The sequence below is a fragment of the Somniosus microcephalus genome, chromosome 8 (assembly GCF_052327205.1).
Source record: "Somniosus microcephalus isolate GS21.2 chromosome 8, FLI_Smic_1.0, whole genome shotgun sequence".
In the NCBI taxonomy this organism is placed as follows: domain Eukaryota; kingdom Metazoa; phylum Chordata; class Chondrichthyes; order Squaliformes; family Somniosidae; genus Somniosus; species Somniosus microcephalus.
In genome coordinates, this window is record NC_140994.1 from 240,880,710 (window position 1) to 240,898,308 (window position 17,599).

Consider the following 17,599-nt stretch of genomic DNA (forward strand, 5'->3'; position numbering starts at 1 on the left):
GAATATGGTTTGGCACCCAGAGACCCCATGGCTTTCTGTTCAAAGCTTACCTTTGTGACACTCTGTAATTGGCTACAGTTAGTTCACCCGTTTTAGGGTCACGCACTGTTGCTCGAGTCAGCTGTGTTAAAAAAATAAAATGTGATAAATCACAGGACAAGCACAGACAAAGACAACCAGCAAAGCCTCCAGGTTTTATTTTTGATTGACCATTTGATTTGACAGCAGACAGTTAAAAGGGGCTATGAAGCCAATCAAAAACCCTGTTTGCTTTGGTTGCCACGGCAATCATCTTACCTCTTACTGATTCTATAGTTCGCTGTCTCTAGCGTCCCTGTGACTGAGTTCCTAACTGTGGCTCGGGCCAACTGTGAGATTGAAAGATCAGAAAGTAAAGTTGGCTCTTTGCACAACAGAAATAGATTGAAAAGTGAATACATTTGGATTGTTTTATGGTGAACCCCTGTGCTAATCACCATTTGACCAGGGTGTCCCATAATGACCTTCAATTGAGTGACTGTCATCAAACAAATGGCTTTGTCCAAGATGCTTCATGAAACAGCTCTGATGGAGCTAGTCATATCTCATCAAATGGCTGTGGGTTCTGGCACTGGATCACGTCCTGCTCCACTGCTGGCCGAACATGACATTCATGAACAGCAAGGCACAGAACACAAAGATCCAAGTCATCCCGACCACTTGGCTCAAGGGTATTGTCAACAACAGCTGCCGCATGGATAATAAGTACCAAACATTGGGAGGAGGGGCAGAGAGTGAGGATTCTGTTTTCCTCATGTTTTGGGTCGGGATTTTCTGGCACTCTGCTGCACCAGCCAGTCACTATTTGTTCCATCATGACAACATTAGATTTATGCACCAGTAAGATGTCCGTCAAAGCTGCTGAGCTGTCATTAAAACCCAACCCAACTGATGTCAGGTACGTCAGTATCTGTAGAGAGATAGATAAGTTAACGCTTCAGGGGTACACCCACTGTTAAACTCACCTGTTCTCTCCACAGTTGCTGACTGACGTGCTGAGTGTTTACCAGCATTTTCTGTTTTTGTTTCAGATTGCCAGCATCTGCAATTTTATTTGCTTTTATTTTTATTCATTCATGGGATGTGGGAGTTGCTGGCAGGACCAGCATTTATTGCCCATCCCCAATTGCCCTTGAGAAGGTGGTGGTGAGCTGCCTTCTTGAACTGCTGCAGTCCATGTGGTGACGGTGCTCCCACAGTGCTGTTAGGGAGGGAGTTCCAGGATTTTAACCCAGCAACTATGAAGGATCGGCGATATATTTCCAAGTCAGGATGGTGTGTGACTTGGAGGGGAACTTGGAGGTGGTGGTGTTCCCATGTGCCCGCTGCCCTTGTCCTTCTAGGTGGTAGAGTTTGCAGGTTTGGGAGGTGCATTTGAAGAAGCCTTGATGAGTTCTGGTTCACTAATGTCCTTCAGGGAAAGGAACCTGCCACCCCATTTTGCTTGGACTATATATAACTACAATCATACACCACATGGCTGACTCTTAATGCCTCTGAAGTGGCCAAGCAAGCCAATCAGTTGTAAATAATCACCATGACCTTCAATAATAAGGCAAGAAAGCAGACAGACATATTGGCAATGATCCAACTCTTTGTTTTTTGGTCAACGTCCTGGAATTCCCTGCATAATACCACTTTGGGAGCACCATCACCACAAGGACCACAGCAGTTCAAGAAGAAGGCCTACCACAACCTTGTCAGGGCAACCAGGGATTAGCAATAAATATAGCCTTGCCTGCATCACCCACATCTAGGGAACAAAAAACATTATATTTTTGCAACTCAAATGACACCACTGTACATCAAGTTACATCGAGTCTATGCACAGAAACAGGCCATTAGGCACAATTGGCCTGTGCCGACACTTTTGCGCCACACAAGCCTCCTCCCACCCCTCTTCATCTAAACCTCTGCAGTTTCTGCTCTGGGCACAATTGGTGAAACGGGTGCAAATTGTGCCCAAAATTGTGCCTGTTTTGAGAAGTGTTTTTTTTTCCTTGAGTTTCCGTTCAAACTTATTTGCATATTGCTGAACGCAAATTCTGCCACGAACCAGCGCAATCGAGCAGCGCTCTAAAATCCAATTAAAAAAAAAATTGCTTTAAAAAATACTCCTTGATATAGTTAAGAGCGGTAACTTGGTGCAGTTTAATTAAAATGGGTTTATCAAAAAAAAGCATTTTTAATTGCAGCGTCAATCCACCACCTGTGAGTAACCCGATTTTAAATGACTGAAAACGACTTTTAAAAACTTTACAGAACCATTTCCCAGTTATATTGGTGTATAGTAGTCAGTTTCTTAGTAAATTTAAAAAAATTACATTCAAAAGCTTTTAAAATGTGCCTGTTAGTGTCCCTGTGACCAAAAGAACCAGATTTTAGAGGTCTGCAAACGAGTGCAATTAGCGGAAACCCCCAATGGTGACTGATTGACCCTGGGGGCGTGGCCAGTTTTGTGGGCGGGGCCTGTTTCTAACGTGATTTTTTAAAAACTAGCGCAAAAGATCGCGGAGACGCATGTCTCGCTGAACGTAATTTGTGCTTGAAATTCCGCGATCGTTTGCGATGGTTACGCAGATTTTGGCACAATTTACAGCACAGAAATAGGCTATTCAGCCCAACAGGTCTGTGCCAGTATTTATGCTCCACACGAGCCTCCTCCCACACCTCTTCATCTAACCCTATCAGCATATCCTTCTATTCCTTTCTCCCTCATGTGCTTATCTAGCTTCTCCTTAAATGCATCTATGATATTTGCCTCAACTACACCTTGTGGTAGCGAGTTCCACATTCTAACCAGTCTTTGGGTAAAGAAGTTTCTCCTGAATTCCCTATTGGATTTATTAGTGACTACCTTAGTGATGACCTCTAGTTTTGGAGTCCCCAACAAGTGGAAATGCTTTCTCTACATCTACTCTATCGAACACTTTCATTATCTTAAAGACCTCTGTCAGGTCACCCCTCAGCCTTCTCTTTTCAAGAGAAAAGAGCCCCAGCCTATTCAGCCTTTCCTATATTGTCCAATTGTCAATAAAGTTACAAAACTGCACTAATAACCGGAGAATGATGATGGTGATGCTCCCCCAATACTCCCACCAACACTGCCAATGACAATAGGATCCCACGTCCCTCCCACCCAGGACTGGCACACAACACACTAGGCCATTAAAGACTGAATCTGCCCCAGAAACCTGCCAACATCTATCAAAGTTAAACTACCATATACAGGTTCCTGGCATTACAATTAAATCTCCATTATCAGCCAGAATCTACACAGGACATCACCTCATTGCACAGCTTATTTTGTTATTTGGGATTCCAACTTCTTTTATTGGCGAGCAAAACTATACCATGCGTCTTATGCTATAGTCGCTTTATTGTCTTCACTCTTGTACCTGCATAAATGAGAAATGAAAACAGAAAATGCTGGAAATACATAACTAGGTCTATCAGCATTGGAAAAGAAAAGCGATGAGGCTAATGATTTAGCTGTAGACCCTTTGCCAGAATTGGGGACTTTGGTTTACTTTTGGGGAGTCTCAATTATCCTACGGTTTGTAATGTCCCTAGGGATAGGTTGGACCTTTTGTTATGTGGATAATGAACGGTTCAATGTACTATTTAAAAAAAAAATGCTATCCTGAGGTGACTTATAGTTGGAAAATTGGAGCCATTTGTAGACCAATCTGTATTCCACTCTTAACTCTGCCATGATAGGAGCGTTGTGTCCTAGAAGGATGAGGTTTGATAGGCTGAGTGGCATTTCCTCATCCCTGATTTTTGTCACATCTCTATATTCACCGACAAGAACCACGCACAACAACAACTTGAAGTTATATAGCGCCTTTAACATAGTAAAACATCCCAAGGCGCTTCACAGGAGCGTTATCAAATAAAGTTTGACACTGAGCCACATAAGGAGATATTAGGATAGGGAAAAGAGTTGGTTTTAAGAAGCATCTTAAAGGAGGAGCCAGAAGTAGAGAGGTGGAAAGCATTCCAGAGCTCCCAATGGAATAATGAAAATCTGTGATGTGCAAGAGGCCAGAATTGGAGGCCTCACATCTTCAGTGCACATTCAGTGCAAGCTGTGTGGCGGTGAGCAATGGTACAGCGACTGTAACATGTGGTTAACAGCTTGATGTGGTTAATACTGCTATAGTTGCCACAGTGCTATAAATTGGTTACAAACTTCCCCTAGTAGGGTAAATGAATCACTGGGTGAGGTACTAAGTTATGCAGAAAAGAAAGCTCCCAGGAATGCGCTGAGTTATCTGATCTCAGGGTTAATGGCAGTTAGGGTGCTTTAGTGACCCTTGGCTAAGGAGGGAAAGTCATCTGGAGAAAATGAGCATAAAAGTATTAAAAATTAATATATACTGGCAGGTCTCTTGTGGCAGTGCTAATGGTGAGTTGGAGGAATTACTGTTTTATAAAAACAGAGGTGTTATCAATAACGTGTGATGGGAGAAAAGTACAGAACGTAAGTGTGATACATGAAAGGAAGTGATTTTTGTACGCAAGCTATTTAATATATTATTGGGTGATACCTGATGGTATTGCACATGGGGAGTCAAGACCAAGTGTAGTAGTCTTTAAGTGAAATGGGGTTAGAGGGTGGGAGATATTTTGGGAGAGAGAGAGAGGAGGGGGGAAGAGAGAGGAGATCGGTGAGAGAGAGAGGAGATCGGAGGGAGAGAGTTACTTGATTACACATTCCAGATAAACTGCTGGGTGTGTCTTGCCCTTCAAGGGGACCAATCAGAAATCTGGTCTTGTCCTCCAAGGGACCAATCAGAAATCTGGTGTTGCAAATAGATGTGACCATATAAATGCAAGCCGTTGTTGTTGTTGTTGTAGGGTGCACAGAGGTAATTCAGGGCCTATTTTGCAGTCAAATATTCAGTCCTTATCTCTATTTATACTTTGCTTCTTTATTATTTTTAGTCGAATAATAAAATGTGTGGCAAAAGCAGAGACGTAGACTTGGTTGGAGCACAGGAGTTTCTCTACAGTAGTAGAGCTTCCCCCTCATTGCCTCTATCTTAGAATTTCGCTGAGATTACCATGGCCGAGATTGCATCAACTAAATCTATCGCAAAATAGCAGTATTTCCTTAACAATGTATATGGCTGGACAAGCACAACAAACCTGAAAAGGAAACTCTTTAAATTAAGCACGGTGAGTTTAAGGCCTTCTTTCCCCTCCAACCAGGTACTGATAAAGAAATGATCCAATCACAGAAACCCCACAGTGCAGATAGAGGCCATTTCGGCCCATCGAGCCTGCACCTGCACACATATCCCACCCTATCCCCGTAACCCCACGTATTTAATCCCCCTAACACTAAGGGTCAATTTATCATAGCCAATCAACCTAACCTGCACATCTTTGGACTGTGGGAGGAAACCGGAGCACCCGGAGGAAACCCACGCAAACACGGGGAGAATGTGCAAACTCCACACAGACAGTCACCCGAGGCCGGATTCGAACCCGGGTCCCTGGCGCTGTGAGGCGACAGTGCTAACCACTGTTTTGGCATACACGACAATGACTATCTTAGACTTGCAGCATGAAGGCCAGAATTGCACAATGATCTGATTAAAAAATGTCAGGTGTTGGGGGAAGGCCAGGGAATTCGCTGTTGAAATGAGTACTTATGATTTGACCTGAATAAAACATTTTCATCCAAACCAACATTCTTGGACTGTGTTGAACTAGGATATTTTACATTTGGTGCACAGAAGCAGTTGGATTTGTACATCAGCAATTCTATAATACTGTTCCGAGCTGGTCAATGAGTTTCACAGTGCTCGAATGACCGATGTTACTAGCTGATTGTAATATTTTCCACAGTCGATGATTCATGCATAAATAAGAATGCATAAGTGATGAAAGCATCATGCACAGAAAGGTCCTAATGTCACAGTAAAATAGGCACACTGGAAATGAGATGTGCTAGCGTTCTTCATGGGTTCAGGCAGAAACACTGATGCCACTTGAGCCAATCTTATTAATGGATTAGACCCTCAACAATTCAGGCCCAAAGGTCAAGCAGTCAAACAGCTGTGACAGACAATAAATCACAACAAGATATACAAAGCAGCGCGGAGCCGCACTTTAAGAAATTAAATGGGGTTCTTCACTCACCCTGGGCTTCGCCAGCTCTTTAATTCTTTTGATTTCTGCATTGGATAACACCTCATGGTAACGCACAATGTGAGGACTGTCCCACTCGTCCTCTTCTTTGATAGGGGCGATAATTAAGCGAGGGTGGTTGTTGTTGTTGTGATAACGGCAGAACAGCCTTCTTTGTCTTCGAGTGGTCTGCAGGAAAGTGAAAAGGTAATGAATGAAGTCCCTTTAAAATAAAATGTGGCTTCGACATGCTCTCCCTCCTCAAATGATGTGTTTACCGGATTATTTCGAGATTGCCCTGGTTGTCGAGAGACTGATTTATCCTTCTTCTATGCTGGAAAATCCTATAGCAGAAGGTGGTTTTATAGAATAGAATCATACAATGATACAGCACAGAAGGAGGCCATTTGGCCCATCGTGCCTGTGCCAGCTCTTTGAAAGAGCAATCCAATTAGTCCCACTCCCCTGCGCTTTCCCCTGCAAATTTTTGCACTTCAAGTATTTATTCAATTCCCTATTGAATGTTATTATTGAATTTGCTTCCACCAGCTTTTCAGGCAGTGCATTCCAAATCATAACAACTCGCTGTATAAAAATTGTCTCCTCATCTCACCTCTGGTTCTTTTGCCAATTACCTTAAATTTGTGTCATCTGCTTACTGACTCTTCTGCCACTTAATTCTGCAATTTAATTGGAAAATAGTCAAACAGCCCTCAAGATGGCACAGCTGGTCTCATCCTCCCGATCCTCCAGAACTACACCATGCATCCACGAACTTGCAGACCATTCCTCCAACACCTATATCTAGGTCATTTATTAAGGTAGTAAAAGCAATGGCCCTAACGCCGATCCCTGTGGGACACCACTGGTAACCGGCCTCCAACGGATCCACAGTTATCAACAACAACATTTTGCCTAGGGGAAGGCAGCCAGTTCTTAAACCACTGCAGCAACTTCCCACCGAACCCACAAGATTCTGCTTTGTAGAGGAACTGATTTCAAGGTACCTTATCAAATGCTTTCTGAAGTGCCAAGTAGACAATGTCTGCTGGGATACCCATAGAAACATAGAAGATAGGAGCAGGAGTAGGCCATTCGGCCCTTCGAGCCTGCTCCGCCATTCAATGAGATCATGGCTGATCATTCAAATTCAGTACCCTGTCCCTGCCTTCTCCCCATATCCCTTGATCCCTTTAGCCTTAAGAAATATATCCAACTCTTTCTTGAATATATTTAATGAACTGGCCTCCACCGCCCTCTGTGGCAGAGAATTCCACAGATTCACCACTCTCTGGGTGAAGAAATTCCTCCTCATTTCAGTCCTAAATGGCTTACCCCTTATCCTTAGACTATGACCCCTGGTTCTGGACTCCCCGACCATCGGGAACATCCTTCCAGCATCTAGTCTGTCCAGGCCTGACAGAATTTTATAGGTTTCGATGAGATCCCCTCTCAATCTTCTAAACTCCAGTGGGTATAAGCCCAATCGACGCAATCTCTCCTCATACGTCATTCCTGCCATCCCAGGTATCAGCCTGGTGAATCTTCGCTGCACTCCTTCCATGGCAAGAACATCCTTCCTCAGATAAAGCGACCAAAACTGCACACAATACTCAAGGTGCGGTCTCACCAAGGCCCTGTACAACTGTAGCAAGACATCCTTATTCCTGTACTCGAACCCTCTTGCTACGAAGGCCAACATACCATTTGCCTTCTTAACCGCCTGCTGCACCTGCATGCTTACCTTCAGCGACTGGTGCACAAGAACACCCAGGTCTCTTTGCACTTCCCCTTCACCCAATCTATTGCCATTCAAATAATAATCTGCCTTCCTGTTTTTGCCTCCAAAGTGGATAACCTCACATTTATCCACATTATAGTGCATTTGCCATGTTTCTGCCCAATCACCTGACCTGTCCAAATCGTACTGGAGTTTCATGACATCCTCCTCACAGCATACCCTCCCACCCAGCTTTGTGTCATCTGCAAATTTGGAGATATTACATCCAATTCCCTCATCCAGATCATTAATATATATTGTGAACAGCTGGGGTCCTAGGGCCGATCCTTGCGGTACCCCAGTAGTCACTGCCTGCCACTCGGAAAACGACCCGTTTATTCCAACTCTTTGCTTTCTGTCCGCCAACCAGTTCTCTATCCAAGTCAATACCTTGCCCCCAATCCCATGTGCCTTAATTTTGCATGCTAATCTCTTATGCGGGACCTTATCGAAAGCCTTCTGAAAGTCCAAATACACCACATCCACTGGTTCTCCCTTATCTATTTTACCAGTTACATCCTCAAAAAATTCCAGTAGGTTAGTCAAGCATGATTTACCTTTTGTAAATCCATGTTGACTTTGTCCGATACTGTCACTGCTTTCCAAGTGCTCTGCTATTACATCTTTTATAATGGACTCTAGCATTTTCCCCACTACCGATGTCAGGCTTACCGGTCTATAATTCCCTGCTTTTTCTCTGCCACTTTTTTTGAATAGTGGGGTAACATTAGCTACCCTCCAATCCATGGGTACTGTTCCAGAGTCTATCGAGTTCTGGAAGATGACCAGCAATGCATCTACTATTTCTAGGGCCACTTCCTTAAGTACCCTGGGATGTAGATTATCAGGCCCTGGGGATTTATCGGCCTTCAGTCCCATCAATTTTCCTAACACCATTTCCCTACAAATACTGATTTCTTTCAGTTCCACCCTTTCATCAGACCCTATGTTCCCCGGTATTTCTGGGAGGTTATTTGAGTCCTCCTTTGTGAAGACAGAACCAAAATATGTATTTAGTTGGTCTGCCATTTCTTTGTTCCCCATTATAAATTCCCCCGATCCTGACTGCAAGGGACCTACGCTTGACTTCACCAATCTTTTTCTCTTCACATATCTATAAAAGCTTTTACAGTCAGTTTTTATGTTCCCTGAAAGCTTACTCTCATATTCTATTTTCCCTTTCTTAATTAATCCCTTTGTCCTACTTTGTTGAATCCTGAACTGCTCCCAATCCTCAGGATTATTGCTTTTTCTGGCCAATTTGTATGTCCTCTCCTTGGATCTTATGCTATCCCTAATTTCCCTTGTTAGCCACGGTTGAGTCACCTTTTTTGTTTTATTTTTATGCCAAACTGGGATGAACAACTTCTGTAGTTCATCCATTCGGTCTTTGAATGTTTGCCATTGCCTATCCACCGTCAACCCTTTGAGTGCCATTCCCCAATCAATCCTACCCAACTCGCTCCTCAGACCATCGTAGTTTCCTTTATTTAAATTTCTTTATTTAGATTCCTCATCCACTAACCTAGTAACTTTCTCAAAAAATTCTAGCAAATTAGTAAGACACGGCCTTCTTTTTCAGAAGCTGTGCTAAGTGTCCCTAATGACTCCTTCTTTATCCAATTGATAACAAAGAGCATCTTACCTATAACTGATGTCATACTAATAGGCCTATAGTTCCCTGGATCTGACTTGTCACCCTTCATGAAAATAGGAATTACATGAGCATCCCTCCAATCCAAGGGAAGCAGGCCAGACTGTAGTGGGCTGTTAAAGATATGGGCAAGGGGCTTGCAAAGCACTTGTCCCATCTCTTTCATCACCCTCGGGTGGATGTCAACTGCAACCAGAAAATGGATTCTACTGTGGCATTCTAAACATTTCCCTTTTGTACATTCTTACTACTTTGACTTCCCTCATTTGTGTTCTTACCATTTTAATTTCTTCCCCTCTACACAGAGCTTCGTAGGAATCCCGCTCAGGTAGATCGCTGTCTGGTCGCGTGTAGACCCCCTCCTTTGACTGAGATTGAGAGAATTCTTCATCTGTTCTTTGATCACCTTGCCTCTCTTCACTCAGCAAATTATTAAAGTAACGGAGGTTACTCTTTGCCCTTACATGTGTTGGATCTAAACATGGAGGAAAGCAGTAAGATCCTTTTAACTTGCAATGGAAAATATATATATTTTTAACTACACTATTCAAGAAATAGCTAGAAAAGCAAACTCAAATGGTGACAGACACCATTGGAGTACTGCATGCAGTGCTAAGCGCCTACAGTAATGATTAAAACGGTGTCCTTGAGAGGTTACCGACACGAGCAATAAACTTGACTGAGAACTAAAGTTATGAGGAAAGTTAACAAAGTTGGACTTGTTTTCTTTGGGAAAAAAAGAGCACCTTTTGCTTCCATGTAGTAGTTAGGGTTGTGTTCAGTTCCATTCGCAATTCCTCAGATAATGAAGCAGTCCATGCCCGCATGCAGCAAGACCTGGACAACATCCAGGTTTGGCAGGTAACATTCACTCCACACAAGTGCCAAGCAATGACCATATCCAACAAGAGAATCTAACCACCTTCCCTTGACATTCAATGGCATTACCATTGCTGAAACTCCCACCATCAACATCCTGAGGGTCACCATTGACCAGAAACTCAACTGGACCAGCCACATAAAGGCCGTGGCTACTAGAGCAGGTCACAGGCTGGGTATTCTGCGGCAGGTGGCTCGCCTTCTGACTCCCCAAATCCTTTCCACCACCTACAAGGCACAAGTCAGGAGTCTAATGGAATACTCTACACTTGCCTGGATAGGTGCAGCTGCAATGACACTCGTCACCATCCATGACAAAGCAATCCGATTGATCGGCAGTTCATCAGATGCCTGCAGTTCGCCGGCAAACTGACTGTAAATTTTGGCGACGCCGGCAAAGGCCCTCATGTAGGTCCTAAGGGGTTGGGGGAATTGAGAGGGAGGGAAGCGATAGGGGGGTGAGCAGGAGGAAAGGGAGGTGATTGGAGAGGGGCCGTGCAGCGGCCATCAACGTTCTTCAGGACTGCTGTGGAGCCAGGAGGACCAGGAGTGTTCCTCCCAGCTCCACATTCAGACAAGTATATAAAAAAGCTCACCTTTTTGGGTGGCCTCCAGCGGTTCCGCTAAGGTCTGCCGGTTAGGCCACATGTAGACTTTGTTAGAACATAAGAACATAAGAAATAGGAGCAGGAGTAGGCCAATCGGCCCCTCGAGCCTGCTCCACCATTCAATAAGATCATGGCTGATCTGATCCTAACCTCAAATCTACTATCACTCTCCATCCCACCCGAACCCATGTGACCTCCCGGGAGAGGCAAAAAACCAGGTAAAAAAACCCAATGGCCAATTTGGGAGAAAAAAAATCTGGGAAATTCCTCTCCGACCCATCTAGGTAATCGAAACTCTTCCAGGAGATCACTCTGTCCCTATATTTTCTACAGTACTTACCTTCTGTAAAAGGCGATCTCCACTCCAGCCAGGAACAGGAATAGAACCATCTCTTGAAATCTAACATAGAATTAGAACACCAGAAGTAGGAGCAGAACCAGGCTACACGGCCCCTGGGCCCGCTCTGCTACCCACAGGGCCATGACCATTCCGAACCTAGACTCATGTCAAATTTCCTGCCCGCTCCCCGTAACCCTTAATTCCCTTTACTTCTAGGAAACTATCTATTTCTGTTTTAAATTTATTTAATGATGTAGCTTCCACAGCTTTCTGGGGCAGCAAATTCCACAAACCTACTACCCTCTGAGTGAAGAAGTTTCTCCTCATTTCAGTTTTGAAAGAGCAGCCCCTTATTCTAAGATTATGCCCCCTAGTTCTAGTTTCCCCCATCATTGGGAACATCCTCACCGCATCCACCCGATCAAGCCCCTTCACAATCTTATATGTTTCAATAAGATCGCCTCTCATTCTTCTGAACTCCAATGAGTAGAGTCCCAATCTACTCAACCTCTCCTCATATGTCCACCCCCTCATCCCGAGGATTAACCAAGTGAACATTCTTTGTACTGACCCGAGAGCAAGTATGTCTTTTCTTAAGTATGGACACCAAAACTGTATGCAGTATTCCAGGTGCGGTCTCACCAATACCTTGTACAACTGCAGCAATACCTCCCTGTTTTATATTCTATCCCCCTAGCAATAAAAGCCAACATTCCATCGGCCTTCTTGATCACTTGCTGCACCTGCATACTAACTTTTTGAGTTTCGTGCACCAGGATCCCCAGATCCCTTTGTACTACAGTACTTTCCAGTTTCTTGCCATTAAGATAATAATTTGCTCTATGATTTTTCCTGCCAAAGTGCATAACCTCACACTTTCCAGTATTGTATTCCATCTGCCAAATCTCTGCCCACTTACTTAGCCTGTCTATGTCCCTTTGCAGGTTTTTTATGTCCTCCTCACTCACTACTTTCCCTCCCATCTTTGTATCATCTGCAAACTTTGATATGTTACACTCGGTCCCCTCCTCCAAATCATTAATATAGATTGTAAAGAGTTGGGGACCCAGCACTGACCCCTGCGGAACACCACTAGCTACTGATTGCCAGTCTGAGAATGAACCATTTATCCCAACTCTCTGCTTTCTGTTAGATAGCCAATCCTCCACCCACACCAGAATATTACCCCCAATCCCGTGATTTTTTATCTTGAGCAATAATCTTTTGTGTGGCACCTTGTCAAATGCCTTTTGGAAGTCCAAATACACTACGTCCACTGGTTCCCCTTTATCCACCCTATATGTTACTTCCTCAAAGAACTCAAGCAAATTTGTCAAACATGACTTCCCCTTCATAAAACCATGCTGAGTTTGTCCTATTAAATTATGTTTATCCAAATGTCCCGTTACTGTCTCCTTAATAATGGACTCTAAAATTTTACCAACCACAGATGTTAGGCTAACAGGTCTTTAGTTTCCAGCCTTCTGCCTACTACCCTTTTTAAATAAGGGTGTTACATTAGCAGTTTTCCAATCTGCCGGGACCTTTGCTGAGTCCAGGGAGTTTTGGAAAATTATTACCAATGCATCCACAATCCCTACCGCCACTTCCCTCAAGACCCTAGGATGTAAGCCATCAGGTCCAGGGGATTTATCCGCCTTGAGTCCCATTATTTTACCAAGTACCACTTCCTTAGTGATTTTAATCGTATTTAGCTCCTCCCCCCCCAGAGCCCCCTGTTTGTCCAGTGTTGGGATATTCTTAGTGTCCTCTACCGTAAAGACTGATACAAAATATTTGTTCAGCGTTTTTGCCATCTCCATATTTCCCACCATTAATTTCCCGGTCTCATCCTCTAAGGGACCAACATTTACTTTAGCCACCCTTTTTCTTTTTATATAACCATAGAAACTTTTGCTATCTGTTTTTATATTTTCTGCTAATTTACTTTCATAATCTATCTTCCCTTTCTTAATCAATCGTTTAGTTATTTTTTGCTGTCTTTTAAAGACTTCCCAATCTTCTATCCTCCCACTAAATTTGGCTACCTTATATGCCCTTGTTTTCAGTCGGATACTATCCTTAATTACTTTATTTAGCCACGGATGGCTGTCTTTCCTTTTACACCCTTTTTTCCTCAGTGGAATATATATTTTTTGGAAGTTGTAAAATAACTCCTTAAATGTACACCACTGATTATGTACCGTCTTACCCTTTAATCTATTTTCCCAGTCCACTCTAATCAATTCCGCTCTCATACCTTCATAGTCTCCTTTATTCAAGCTCAGCACGCTTGTTTGAGATCCAATCTTCTCACCCTCTGATTGAATATGGAATTCCACCATGTTATGGTCACTCATTCCAAGGGGATCCTTTACTAGGACATTTTTAATTAATCCTGTCTCATTACACAGGACCAAATCTAAGGTTGCTTGCCCCCTGGTCGGTTTAGTTACATACTGCTCAAGAAACCCATCCCTAATACACTCAATAAACTCATCCTCAAGGCTGCCCTGCCCAATTTGATTTGTCCAGTTAACATGATCGTTAAAATCCCCCATAATTATAGCTGTTCCCTTATTACAAGCCTCAACTATTTCCTGATTAATACTCCGTCCAACAGAGTTGCAGCTGTTCGGAGGCCTATAGACTACGCCCACTAGTGTTTTTGGCCCCTTATTATTCCTTATCTCCACCCAAACTGTTTCACTATCCTGCTCCTTTGACCCAATATCATTTCTCTGTATTATAGTGATTCCTTCCTTTATTAACATAGCCACCCCACCTGTGCCAGCTTGCGTTCAGGGCAGCCCAATTTCAGGAAGGAGTCCTGAAACAAGCATTAGGCACCTTATTTGTATATGCAAAGGGCCTAATGCTTGTTTCTGGCGTGGGCCCTGGACGCCTATACTTCAGCCTTTACCAATATGGTGGACGGCACACCTCTAGTGCGCAATGAGCCTGAACATACACGCTGAGGCGCCTGTTTAACATTTGTAAAATAGACGTGGCATTAATGAATTTCTAGCTTATTATGTTTAAAATAACAAAGTAAATGTCACAAGGGTGGCCTTTACACAGGAAAAGGGAGTCCTGGCAGGCATAATATCCCCAGAATTCTCAGTAGGTGTTTACCATGGCAACCCAGGTGGCCTAAATAAGTGGCACAGAATATTTTCTAAACAGATGAATAAGAAACTACTAAAAAACATTAGCACTCATTAAAAGGAGAAGAAGAAAGGCAGCAATGTGATGAAAGGAATTATTTCACCATTAATGCTTAGATTGCTTTAAAATGCTGGATATTTTCCCCCTTCACAGCTGTTGGTCGACAATTAAAAGACTTTCTACAAAGCACAGTGAAGTTAACAGGAACATTTCTTAGTTGAGACCTGGGAGTATAGGCTGTACATTTAAACAAGACATAAACATTCTGGACTATTTCCAAATTGGACACACTTCCTTCACAGATGCTTACTTTCAAAATGTTATATAAATATAACCTCAGCACCACATTACATTAAGCAATAGATCTTGGACAGATATACAGCTGCTATGATTTAATAAGCAAGGATAACAGAATATACGCACTGCCTTTGCCTAGATCACATGTCCTTCACATGCCTGTATCAGAAAATTTCTGTCGTGTAGCAAAATTCTGGTTAAATCCTGCAAACGCTTAACACAAGAAGGCAGGGGACTTATTAAGCAGTGGCATTAATGATTTCAAAAGGTAGGTAGGGCTAAAGAAGTCTTTTGGCTTATTTCATCTCATCTTTTCAGAATACCAATCATCATCCAGTTGGCCTGGCCTCAACCACGCTTCCTGGTAACCATTCAGTCTCTGTTTCAAGAAATTCCTCCTCACACCTATCCTAAACGTGCTCTTAAACAAAGCTAAACCTATTCTCTCAGGGTTGCAGTCCTGCTGCCTTGGCATATCTGATCATATTATTTCAGGTTTATACAGTCAGTGATGGTGTGCAGCTGTTTTGGCATCTGTGTTAAGAGTTCCATTTGAACTGCCTATAAATAAGAACATTAGAAATTCTACAAACAGGAAAAGACCATTGCTAACTCATTTTTTTGGCTTGTATTACTTGGTATCTGATCCCTTGGCTGAAATATAAAACCTGGTGTACAAGTCAACATTTGAGATATCCTTCCTTGTAGGAACAAACCCACAACCTCTACCACCCAGAAGGACAAGGGCAGCAGGCGCATGGGAACACCACCACCTCCAAGTTCCCCTCCAAGTCACACACCATCCTGACTTGGAAATATATTGCCATTTCTTCATTGTCGCTGGGTCAAAATCCTGGAATTCCTTGCTTTGCACTGTGGGAGTACCTTCACCACACGGACTGCAGCGGTTCAAGAAGGCTGCTCACCACCACCTTCTCAAGGGCAACTAGGGATGGGCAATAAATGCTGGCCTTGCCAGCGACGCCCACATCCCATAAACAAATTTTTAAAAATAGGCCATTCAGCCTCTCAAGCCTGCTCCACCATTCAATTAGATCATGGCTGATCTGTACCTCAACTCTATTTACCCACTTTAGCTCCATATCCCTTAATACCCTTTCCTAAACAAAAATCTATCAATCTCAGTCTTGAAAGTATCAACTGACCCAGCATCCACAGACATTTGAGGGAGAGAGTTCCAGATTTCTACTCCCCTTTGTGTAAAAAAGTATTTCCTGATTTCCCTCCCAAATGGCCGAGCTCTAATTTTAAGATTATGCCCCCTTGTTCTTGATACCCCCACAAGAGGAAATAGTTTCTCTGTATCTACCCTATCAAATCCTTTTAACATTTTAAACACCTCGAACAAATCACCCCTCAATCTCCAATACTCAAGGCAATACAAGCCAAGTTTATGCAACCTGTCCTCATAACTTAACCTTTAAAACCCTTATAAGGAAGAGGCTTTCACATTGATGATCATGACACAGCACACCAGTAATGTTTTACACCATTCAATTCATAGCACATGGATGTGCTTTTCCATCATGCAATAGTATATGGGTTACTAAATCCTATAACTCATTGCAATTATTGACAACACAGTTGCTCATATGTTGCTTACAATTACATCTTATCTTACTGTTAATTACATTCAAATGGTGTACTAAATTATGTTTACTCAATAACGGTGGTTGGAAAAAGGGAATGATTTGCTAAATACTGAGGCTGAAACAAAATCACCATAGGCCACAGGCTGATCACACCGGGGGAATCCTCTGGGCTCACATCACTTTAATAAGGGACTCATTCTCCCACAGAATGTGACAGAGCCTCTTTTGGCTGCTGGGTTTTATTAAAACACAACATAAAATTCTGTCTGGACGTATTCCAGGAGGTTCCATCACATGATCTCCCACCTCCAACTGACGGGCAGCCATTGGTTGCCTGATATGTCCATCCCAGCGAAGCACCACCTTGCCACGGCCAATTGGAAAGCGAACAGGCTCCTCGTTACCCGATTGGTTGATCCTTGACTGTCAGTCAGCCTCCCCAACCCCACATCTCCAATATTTTTATAACTAATAAATAAGTGTTCAAAGAAAATGGAAAAAAAAGCACACCATTTTTTTTTTCAATGCCCCTAATGATTTTTCTCCTGGGTTGCTTGCAGCAGAGTCCTGGAGCTCAACCTTTATAATTCCTGGAGACTCCCAGGCAATCCTGGAGGATTGGCAATCCTATATAAAAGGGGTAATTTTTTTTTTTACTCGTTCCTGGGATGTGGGCGTCACTGGCAAGGCCAGCATTTATTGCCCATCCCTAATTGCCCTTGAGAAAGTGGTGGTGAGCTGCCTCCTTGAACCGCTGCAATCCGTGTGGTGAAGGTACTCCCACAGTGCTGTTAGGTAGGGAGTTCCAGGATTTTGACCCAGCGACGATGAAGGATCGGCGATATACTTCTAAGTCAGGATGGTGTGTGACTTGGAAGGGGAACTTGGAGGTGGTGGTGTTTCCATGCCCCTGCTGCCCTTGTCCTTCTAGGTGGAAGAGGTCGCGGGTTTGGGAGTTGCTGCTGAAGAAGCCTTGGCGAGTTGCTGCAGTGCATCTTGTAGATGGTCCACACTGCAGCCACGGTACGCCGGTGGTGGGAGTGAATGTTTAAGTGGCTGCTTTGTCTTGGATTTTATGAG

General features: G+C 43.3%; 1 protein-coding gene across 11 annotated transcripts in view; it reads right to left on the minus strand.

Moving 5' to 3' along the window:
* LOC147114196 (prolyl 4-hydroxylase subunit alpha-2-like) overlaps positions 1–17,599 on the minus strand; it is a 153,825-nt gene that overhangs the window by 46,515 nt on the left and 89,711 nt on the right. For 9 of the 11 annotated variants that reach the window (XM_085995859.1, XM_085995857.1, XM_085995855.1 and 6 more), the window contains 3 exons: positions 9,893–10,089; positions 6,193–6,369; positions 51–121 (listed from right to left, as the gene is read on the minus strand). In XM_085995859.1, coding sequence (XP_085851985.1) covers positions 51–121; positions 6,193–6,369; positions 9,893–10,089 — 445 coding nt within the window. Of the gene's footprint in view, positions 1–50; positions 122–297; positions 369–6,192; positions 6,370–9,892; positions 10,090–17,599 lie in introns of all 11 variants that reach the window. The other 2 variants (XM_085995850.1, XM_085995852.1) reach the window with 1 other exon arrangement.